An 11,035-nucleotide genomic window follows, 5' to 3' on the forward strand; every position below is an offset into this window, starting at 1 on the left:
TTCCGCACACACCACTCGCAGGTCTCTTACGGCACTTGCGAGGTCTAGAAAACAAGATCAATAAATTACCTTTCAAGCTATAAAATGGGTTCTTATAAAAAAACATGTACAGTCATTAAAAAAATTAAAAGCAAAAACAAAAATAGGAACTAGAATGCACTAATGGGACATAGTGGTTCTTCAGGAATAAATAGTTGTGACCGATTGATTGTGGTGTTTAATGTGCTGAAGCTACATTTGGCCTATGAGGAATGCTGCAGTAGAGGGCTCCAGAACAATTTTGACCTCTAGGGCAGTGGTTCTCAAATGGGGGCACTTCAGGGGTCTGCAAAGCCTCCCTCATAACTCCTCCCCCCCCCCTTCTTTCCTTGATTTTGCCAGCACTTGATTGCAATGAAAAAAGGTTTCGCCACATTACATGCACATTTAGTTGCTTCACGTAGCACATATTCTAACATCTGCTTTCTGCACAACACGCCAGCTATGAGAAGAAAAAACAGACGCAGAGAAGGCAGCTAACAGGTGTTTAAAAAGGCTTTTAGATTCAACAGCAAATTGTTTAACACTATGATGCGCATCATCAATAATGCCACGCAGACAAGGCGGGTGGATAAGTGTGTAGGTGACGCAAGCAGCAAATGCAAATAGTTATTATAACACCGATCAACTTATGTTCTGTCTTGGGGTCACCCATCACTTTTGCAAGGCCAAAAGGGGTCCCTGGGGCAGTCATGGCTGAGAACCAATTCTCTAGCGGATCTTTAACAAAGTCTAAGTATAGACACACAAATATTTTCACTTTTTGCCTCCATCAGAAAAGCAGCCACTACAGCAGGAATTGAACTCGTGTCCTTGAGCTCAAATGGTTGTGCCATCAGAGTTTATTTCAAATGTTATCACCCTACATTATAGTAATTGAGTCATGCATTAACTGGATCTTCACAGAAAGAAATGAAACAATTGTGCACTTGTGTTCATACAGCAAATTCGACGAGACCATGAAACTTTGTTCATATTATCAGAAGTTCGTCTTAAGCTGATGTTTTGTACTGTGCATGCCACAAGCAATCAGAAGGGCTACTCACTTTAACCATGAAATTTGTTATAACGAAGTTTGTCTTAATGGGAGTTGACAGACATAATTTCGGTATTATATACCATTTTCGAATGACTATGCTCAATGTAATGCTGTTTGCCAACTTCACTTTTTTCAGAATCGCTGCTGTTAAAAAGAACAGCAGCGATTCTAAAGAAAGTCAAAAAGCGTTCTCCGCCATTTCTGCTTTTACTATAACAAAAGGTGGTTTAGCGTATTTATCAGAGCACCAATATGGGCTAGTTGGTCACAGAAATTGTTAAACATAATTACTGCACACACAACAGAATGGGGCTGGAGGAGCCCGCAGGTGAAGAGCTCGGCAACAACTAATCTTTTCCTGCAGATGAAATAGCACCACTAGCGTCACTAAATAAGCTACGCTTAAGAGTACCGCCACTTCGTGCATAAGGAAGCATCTGGGGGCCATTTTGTTTCTTGCTTGCACTGTTGCCATCTCTCCCAACGAAACCGCCGCTGGTTGTGATGGGCAGGGTGTGACTAGCCGCTCTGGCGTCCGCGCAGCAGAGAGAGAGAGAGAGAGGCGCCCAGAAACAAAACGGCTGCGCCCATATGTAAACAAATATCAACCAATGAAAATCCTGGCAGCACACAACAATGACAGAAAAGAGTTCCGATACTCTAAAAGCCTTTATTTAGTGAAGCTAAGCACCACCACCCGCCGCGGTGGCTCAGTGGCTAAAGCGTTTCGCTGCCGAGCACGAGGTCGCGGCGGTCACTTTTCTGAAGGAGGCGAAAAGCAAAAACGCCCGTGTGTACGAGATTTTGGCGCACGTTAAAGACCCCCCGGTGGTCAAAATTAATTTGGAGCCCTCCACTACGGCGCGCCTCATCGCCTGCGTTGCGTCGGCGCGTTAAACCCGACAATCAATTGAACTATTACCACCCAATTACTCCTACTTTCATTGCACTATTTCATGTGCAGTAAAGAATGAATTAGCTGATGCCTGATAGTTATCTTGCGTGCTTCGTCCACCCTGTTGTCTTGTGCACTAAGCAACTACGTTTGACAATAGTGCATTAAGGTCGCCTAAGACAGAAAATACAGCTTGCTGGTGGATTTATTTAACAGTTTGCACAATGCAGAGAATGGCAGTCCTGCAGTGTACAAAAAAATGAAAATATAGAGTCAGAATACCAAAAACTGGTGCCAACTTCAGATAATCCTCATCTTGGCATGGTAGCAAGCTTCCACTTTTTGGCAAATCGTTGATGCTAAAAAAGGATACAAATCCTTGCACATAAACAGACCAGTTCTTGAGCATTGGTGGGACAGGCCACCTCTGACTAGTGCAATCTTTTACAACTGAGGGCCCTAAACTTTTGGTCCTTGAAAGCTGTGCAGTTGAACCTCGTTATAACAAAGTGGTATCGCGGACGTAAATTAGTTCACTCTATCCGATATTCAATATAACAGTATAGATAAAAATCGGCTCAACAAATCGGCAGTCTGGCTCTCGCAAAAATACTATAAAAACACATTCTGGCCTTCAAACCCACTAGAAACGAGGTAATCCTTATGTCTCCTTGTGGCATTTCAAACTAAATGAAGCGGAACATGAGAAGAAGAAATTACAACAGAAGAAAGTCCGTTGGACATTACAGGCCTGGAGTTTTTACTTGTATTTAGGGTTGTGCAACCAGTCAAATGCACTGCGTCGGAGGACAAAATTCTGAAACTTTTTCAAACAATAAAAAATGCCTGTTATCTCAATTTTTCATCTCTTTTTAATGCTAGCTTTCAAGTTTTGAGCCTTGCACAAACAAATAACTTCTTTGTTATAGCCGTTACTGCAAGCGGCTCTCGCGGTTCGGTTTCGTCCTAAAAAGAATAGGTGCCACAGAAATGAAGTGCGACCAACCAAACTTCATATTTAGTTATCACTACAGCCGACAATTCCCTATATCGGTGTTCATTATAATAAGGTTCAACTGTAACAGGTATTTCGCTTCAGCATAAGAGCAGCACAGCAATTTAACTTACCATCAACTCCGTCTCTGTACGATGTCATGTACTCGATTGTCGCTTGAAGCTTCTCGTTCTCTCCCTCCAGGTCAGCAACCTTCAGTTTCAGGCTTGCGACGACTTCCAATAAATCCTCGCACTTGTCACAAGACTGAGACAGGAAAATGATGCCGGTATTTATCATTTTTTCACAATATACACACATCCTGCTACAGTAGCAACTCAGTTGCAACTACACTGCAGAATATTTCGATAATTCAATGCACCAAGCCCAACTGTATACACAGCAAGAGAAGTACCCATAAATGGTGCGTCCAAGGGAAATATAAAAAAGTGCAATATTCAAGTGCCAGCCTCTTTGACATTTCAAACTATCCTTTAAAGGGACACTGAAGTGACTTGTAAACATTGCGGGTTTACTAGCACAAATTGTAGTCCAGTCCATAGGCCATGTTTGGACCGCTCTGAGTGCGTTATGCGAATTTATTTTGTAGAAAATTTAATTAAAAATGCTGCCCTCCTCTCTGCATCCTCGCCCATTTTCTGGGGTGTTTTCATGTGACGTCAGGAGGAAATGACTTGGCTTGACTGCGCTACTGCACGGCTCGCCGACCTTCCGACAGGGTCAGTCGGCCCAACGTTTAGTCCGCTGGCCGCCGACGGGTAGTCGAAATTCATTCACTCAGTTGAAACTAAGCCACGACACATTTGTGAATGGAAGAATGTGCGTTTCTTTAGTTTGTACACTGTATCAAGCTCCAAGTCCACGTCGCTCCACACAAACGCTACGCAAGTGCACATGCGACGCTTCGCTGACTGGTATGCTAGGAGGAAAATCTAAGGACACTTGAAGGTGGGAGAAGATTCAGCAAAGTCAATATAGGTACTAAGGAAATAAAATCAACTGAAACTTTTACCGTACAGCGTAAAACTAAGGAGCAAGAAGCACTTTTTTGCGCTGGGTGAACAAGCACAGCGGTCAGCAGCACGACCACACATCTGCGAACGCTTTTCTGTCTAAGAAACAATTGCTAGATATGATATGTGGAAATTTGGGGCAATGCTTACAGCACGAGCGCTATAGAACAAATAGTCACCTAAGCTGCTTGAAATGCTAAAACTAAATAAAAGTGTACACTGGTTATACATTATATACCTTATATTTCCAACAGCGGCAGCGCTGGCCCGTCGCTGAGTGGTCTGGAGCGCTAGGTATGTCATTTTGCAAGTCGCAAGTTCGAATCCCCCAAGGGGTACATTTTTTTGTAAGTTAAGTTTTTCATTTCCGGCCGATGTTTTCTATACTGAGTTCACCATTTTTGGGCCGTAACATTCACTGCTCCACGAGAAAGTTCGCAGAACGCGCGCAGACTGACACTGACGCGGACGCGCTAGCGAGTTCTTGTTGGCGGGCTGTTGCCATAAGCAGAGACTGCTTGCGGGCAGTGGGCACAGGCCAGAATAGCAGACCCTTGGCCTGCTGCAAACACGCTTTTTACGATACAGGCATGAGTGAGGCAAGCTCCAAAGATGGAGGAAAAGCGCATGGCATATGAGCGTCTGTGGGGACGCAGAGGGCATTCATCCACTGCGTAGGACTCGGCTAGTGATTGCTACGATTCCAAGCCATCCTGGGAGGCTTATCTTAGGCATTTTACAGTTGTCAACACGGCAGAAGCGCGGTACGACGATTACTGAGATATCGAGAATGCCCATCCAACGACGTTGAATGTCAAGCATGTTGTTTTACAAAACCGAAACCAAAACTTCCTTGAATGTTAACCTTGGACATCGTCCAATCACGGTGCACCTCCTCCCGACGTCACAGCCTTTAGTTGGTGAGGCAGCCGCAGACCACGCATGGTAGTTTTTCTTCTTTTGAGCTTTAAAAAATAACTACCGACTTATCAACCGGATAAACAATGAAAAGTGTGTTAATTTGAGCGAGTCTGCGCAGTGCAAGCAAAAACGGGAGCTTGACAAATTCACTTCAGTGTACCTTTGATTGAACCCTCAAGACACCATAAACATTTCACTTGAATAGGTGGCAGTTTCCTACCCCTCTACATTTCGGTTTGTTTTGCATGATGGCGCCATTCGCGAAGACAATTTTGAAAGGCAGTAATTTCAAAGTACGCTTTTCTTTTCCAATAACATGATTCACCCAGGGAAGCGGCCATGTTACACTAACTCTGGGCCATCCTGGTGTAGTTTCACAGGAATGTTCCATTCAGCTATTACCAATTACATCTATCAGGCATTACTGTCCAAGCAACTCCACGAAGGGTTCCATTCTTGCTTCAGGTGACAAAATTCACACTCAGAAACGCTAACTTAAGCTTGACTGAGCTAATCAAATGTTCTCCAGCATAATCCACTCATTGTCTTACTGAATAAAAAAAAAGCACTATTTTCAATTGAAGCTAAGGGCCATATTCCGATTCCCTCCTCCACTCCATATGCCCCCTCCACTCGGCTGAGGGGAGGGTTCCGCAATGCCTATGCATGGGGAAATCGATTTCAAGGATCTCCTTCACTGGAGGCTCGAGAGTGTAGGTTCGATTCAGAATACCAGGTTAAATGTATCATGTTCACCATAACACCTGGCAGCTTTCCCCACGAACGAATACTTCTGTTAAAATACAGCCTACGCTCAGAAAAAAAAGAACTACATTCCACAACCCACTGCTTGATGCCACCTCCCCCCCCCCCATTCGTCACATAACATATGGACTCAGCCAGATATAAAAGGCCATTTTGTGACATGGCACCAGTGTCACCAGGTAGTTCGTAACTGAATGTTCATCATTAAGGCCCGAGAAAACATTTAGTTATTTGTTTTTTCTGCGGAAGCCATAATATGGGCTTCCGTAGACACAGTGAGCGACGCTACAACACAGTTTCCCTCAAATAACACTGTTGCTGAGTAAAAATACTTTGCAGGATGTGGATAGTGTGCCGGGACTTCAGTTCACTAGGATACATTGCTAGCAGTCAGTGTTTTACTGTGTTGTGCACTGCTGTATTTTTCGTACGTGCTTTATCAATGTGAATTAAGCCAAGATCTAAATAATCTAACCAAATTCAACACAAAAAAAGTCCAAAATGATCAATGTGACCTCACACACAACAAAGGCCATGGCTAGATGGGTGGTTTTCACCCATCCAGACAGTATGCTTCAGAACTCATGGTGAAATCAGACTCTTGATTGTCAACTATTCAGCCAAACCACTAATGCTCACTGGCTAACCAAAGTTGCTTAGGTGTTAACTACTATTAATATTACAGATGACTGGACATGATTCCAGTGACGGCTATGTCTGCCATGGCTTCAGTAAGCAGCTCAGCCGGTTGGGTAGACGTCAAAATGGCGTATTCTGAATGCAAGTTGTGTAGAGAGTCTCGAAGTGCGAGCCAGAGGAAAAAAGTACAGAGGAGGCTATAGAACCTAGGACAGTAACGTTAGCAAGTAGAGACATAACACCACATACCAGTGCTAGATGGTGTTCACCCAGCAGATATGAACAGTTTCTGCTCTCTAGATGGAAATCTAGACACTTTAATCTCCGATCTACATGGGAGTTTAAACCTCTGCACTACACTGGCACGGCTGGTAATGACCAGCGTTCAGAGGGATAAATACCAATCACACGTTATCAAGAACATTCAGCTAGCCAGGAGACAGTGCAAGCAAAACAAACGGCTGGAGGCAATGTATTGCCCCGTTTTGCATTAATAATGGCTATTGCAGTCTTGTTAGTGCCAGCTCCACTCAAAGTGGAATAGCAAATGCTTGCACTTGGAAAAAAGATGTTTATCAACAGTTGAAGCTGCAGTCTTGCAAACCTCCTTTGGTTGCAGGCATACCAAAGCACTGTTCCATTAACCCGATGTAAATGCAGGAATATCTGTCCCACAACAGCATAGTCCTAACTGCTGTGGTGGTTATTAACGCTACGCTAAAATTACGAATAAGGTAATACAGAACAATGATTTTCCGTAATACACAGACATCTGTCATGCTTAACGAACCCCAAAATTCCTACGAGCAAAAGAGGAAAATTGTTACTTCGAAATTTATCTGTTTGTCAAATGCGACAGAGTAAAAAAAATACATAACAGGCTCCAATCACGCGACCTTTGTTGGCCACTCGCACGTGCATTAATTGCTGAATAATCTAACAGCCTATTATCCAACCATGGCGTGCGGCTCAGACAAACGAACTGATGGGGACGCAGGGCGTTTTCGAGACGTCGGCACCCACTTCTATGTAATGGCTCTCGCATTAATTCCGGGTTTTTTTTAGATATTTATACTACATTTTGCTTACACAAAAAAAAGAACAGTAGTTACTTTGCGTCGAAGCCCCGCGAGGACAGTCATATCACGAACGTTCCGCCGGTACCAACCAGCCTAAGACGAAATTCCATGCGACGAATGGGCGGAATCTTTAGAAGCACGTGCTATTTTCCTCAAAAATGTGTACATACACTCACCTCGTCACTGCGACCAGCAGTGGCAGCGCCAGCACCTTGCTTGATCTCGACCCTGCAGCGCTTCTCCATCTGCTGGAGGGTACCTGTTGGGAAAACAATGTAAGGAACGCGCAAAGGCACATTTCCCTCAGCGCAAAACAAAACTGCTTTTTCAACATAACGGACATATGCGCAAAGGCAGATTTCCGTAAACGAACAGCTTTTTCGATATAATGAAAGCGAACTCACCCACTGCGATGATTTGCGCCGGGTGTTTCTCGCCGCTCCAGCGAATCAACACCTCGGCTCCCACGACGCCAGCGTCCTTCGGGTTTTGGAGAATGGCGGCCCCCACCTTCGTGTCGACAACATCTCTTACCGACACCACATCGAAAATGCGTGCCCGACCCGTCTTCAACCACTTCACCAACACGTGGCTCATGGCTGGCTCTTGTTCCCGACAAATACAAAACAAAACTCTCCTAAACTCAGCAGGATGACGGAAGAAGGTCGCCGAGGGATGCTTCTTTTTATACCCCCGCGGCTCCTGCGATCAGCCATTTTCGTTTCAACATCCCGCGATCCCGCGAACACCGCGACACTAGCGACACCAATGACACAGTGGGCCTCCTCAATTTAAACAAAAAAATAATTTTTCTTATAAATTAGTGCGTTACAAAGAAGTAATATTGTCTAGCGGCGGTATAAAAAATACCGTGTTATTACACCACAACGGCACAGCGAAAACGAGCCAGCCGAGCCAGCTTGGTATGCGACCTACTGGGGAGGCCAACATGGCCGCCAGCGAAGTGGTGGTGTCCCGAATAGAGCTTCTCGCACTATGGTGGCCCGTGCTTGAAGTAGTCCATGTTTTTCTTTCCTCCATTTGTGTGGTCGTTGTAGTACCGGAATATTCTAGTACGCTGTATGTGCATGGACGAAGAAAAAACTCAATGCACTGTGTGTACTTATCTATAATAAAGAAACTGAAGGACCATATTCCAGTGTTCGTTTCAGCTCATACAAACCTCATGTATACTGCATTATCAGACGCTGCTCATTCAATAATATTTATTTAGTTCGGTCAAATTGAAGCTGGTGTATCGAAACGTTTCCCGAGTACATTTTTGTTGTTATCATAACACCCGGTAGAAAACATGTGAACAAACACTTCCAGGTCGCAATCTCACACAGGTATTCTATCGTAACGCTATACAAGTGATCTGCGTAAACAGCATGAGGGCACATTGTAGAAGCCCCGTATAGAGCCAAATGGACTTCGAAGATGGCTTATTATGTCTGGTTTATTATTTAATGGGAGTCTTCTTGCGGAAGACGCTGTCGCAATTATTTCTCGGACACTCGTAAACCGCAGCTTCTACTGAAAAGTATCGAAGTTTTGGCACAAATTCTATAAACAATGGTGATTGAGCGTTCCTTGCAAGAAATTCATACATTATCAACACGCAAAATTTCGGTGGCATATCCAACCACGTGTAGAAACTGAGTTCAGCTGACTAGCACAGGGACGTATATAGACGCGTGCCAGGCAGCTGTTTGATGACCCCAGTTTTTTTAATGCGGAACCAACATGTAGAGTTTTTTTAGAGAGCTCCGCACAGCTTGAACCAATTATGAAAAAAGAAAGCTGAGTGTGTAAAGCATCGTCATGCATACCTTCTTGCTTTATATAACTATAGGATGAACTTTAACAACAAAATCCGTCTGAAATTTTGTAATGAAATAGTTATGGAGTGTAACCTTTTTTTTCTGCAAATATTTATTCGGTTCTTAGAGAAAGCCCCCCGAACTTTGCGGACGGTGCGCATCATCCAAGATGCTCGCTATCTTAATCAGGATATGCGCCGCAATGTTGCGCTGTTCCGACGTTTCCGCAGTAATTACCAAGCATCATAAGATACCTCCTGTCGGAAACATTGATATATATTTTGCTAAGTTCGGAGCTGATGTATTTTTCTCCACAAACTTGTAATTCTACGAACTAAACGTAGTCGTTGTAAAGGATGCATGTTCCCTTTTCTTGAACAAGAATTCAAATCAGAAGTAGTGTGAACAACATATTAGGAAAGCGTGGGCATACTTTCTTGTAGTACTTTCCCTTGTAGTAAATAAATTATTTATTACAACATAACTTTTTGGGAAGGAAATCGATACGTTTTCCTTTTCGCTAGAAATGTACGACGTAGAAAGACCGATAGAATATAATATTTTTCAACGTTGAAAGCAAACAAATAAATATTTTCGACGCTTTACCGCTTTGTAATAAAATTGTGCTATCTCCACGAACGTCCACAAAACCTACCTGCATTAAAATAATTCCTTTATTGCCGGGAAATACAACATTTTTATTTTAGACGCCTCTGGCCCAAGTTTTGCGAAAGGCACTCGGGTGCTCACCGACGGGGCTTCCCACTAATGTGTGATTTCAGCTACTTGTTTTTTAGAAAACACATCCTTTTGAAGTTTTCGTACGTTAGCTACGGGGCGTGCGAAACAGCCGACAAACGTATTTCAGATGCCAGCCTTGCAAGGTATGTTTTCTTCGCATTGGCATAGGCAAGGTCACCCCCCCCCCCCCTTCTGAATTTCTTTCAAGATTGGAAGGAGGAGCAGAAGTTGCTCTCATTCCTACCGAAATATTCCAGCGCGGAGGGAGGGAGAGGGAATATCAAATAATCAGTGCAGATAATTAGTTTTATCTAGAGTCTCCCCTTCCGAATAAAGAATTATAATTGTAACACCACACCACTTCCAGTTCGCACCAACCATATTCGGCTTCGATGGCGCTTTTATTGCTTGTTATCCCTGTCAACTTGATCAGCAGGCATTTTTATTGCCGTCAACAAGACGACAACGTGATATGTTGTGTCTGGAATCATCGTAATAGGCAGCCATTTTACCTCGGTGGGAAAAATGAAAAAAAAAATGAAAAGTTATGTAGAGTACCTACAGAAATCCCAAGTTTCACATTTAAATATTATAATAATTGTTTACCTTTTTTGCATCATTTTCTGCTCGAGTATTATCTCAAAATTTCTGTTTTTTGTTCTTTAGGTGCATTGCGGGTCGCATCCATTCCTGTTGTAGTGTGCACCCACTCTTCAATTCCTTCGGTCATACCTTGTTTACGTAAATTGCTGTTGTTTATTTATTTGGTGACCTTGTTTAGTGACTCTAGTTCCGACATATGTGCACACCGTGAGCGTGATGTTCAAGTTAAGGGCTGTGGACGTAACGTCTGAAGCAACCTTTTGAAAAGCAAGTGTTTGGGGGTCGTTCACGGCTCGATTGATCTCGGCCGATCTCAACGTGAGTATCCGTATTTCTGACTGTTTCCTATACTGCTTCCTTTGCTGGATGTAGAGAGTTAGAGTGGGCTGGGGCGTGCGAATACAAATGCTAACTTAACGGCACGCTGTATTTTATTTCTGTCGGCTATCAGATTGACGTGAGC

The 11,035-nt window shown here is 43.5% G+C and overlaps 1 protein-coding gene across 1 annotated transcript; it reads right to left on the reverse strand.

Annotated features, from left to right (window-relative positions):
* Window positions 1–7,478: 7,478 nt before the first annotated feature.
* Window positions 7,479–8,002, reverse strand: LOC144173708 (uncharacterized). Its single transcript, XM_077702018.1, has 2 exons — window positions 7,810–8,002; window positions 7,479–7,664 (listed from the first exon to the last, which is right to left on the reverse strand). The coding sequence occupies exons 1-2, from the start codon at window positions 8,000–8,002 to the stop codon at window positions 7,558–7,560; spliced, it is 300 nt and encodes a 99-aa protein (XP_077558144.1). The 3' UTR covers window positions 7,479–7,557.
* Window positions 8,003–11,035: the final 3,033 nt, after the last annotated feature.

This window comes from Haemaphysalis longicornis, unplaced genomic scaffold, assembly GCF_048455015.1.
Source record: "Haemaphysalis longicornis isolate Haplotype H1 unplaced genomic scaffold, Haemaphysalis longicornis Haplotype H1 scaffold_3, whole genome shotgun sequence".
Taxonomy (NCBI): Eukaryota; Metazoa; Arthropoda; class Arachnida; order Ixodida; family Ixodidae; genus Haemaphysalis; species Haemaphysalis longicornis.

Excerpts from the sequence above, each read along its gene's own strand:
- LOC144173708 (XM_077702018.1), bottom strand. The coding sequence starts at position 8,002 with ATGAGCCACGTGTTGGTGAAGTGGTTGAAGACGGGTCGGGCACGCATT. Across the intron at positions 7,665-7,809 it reads GGCGCAAATCATCGCAGTGG|GTACCCTCCAGCAGATGGAG; the intron begins GTGAGTTCGCTT and ends TTTTCCCAACAG.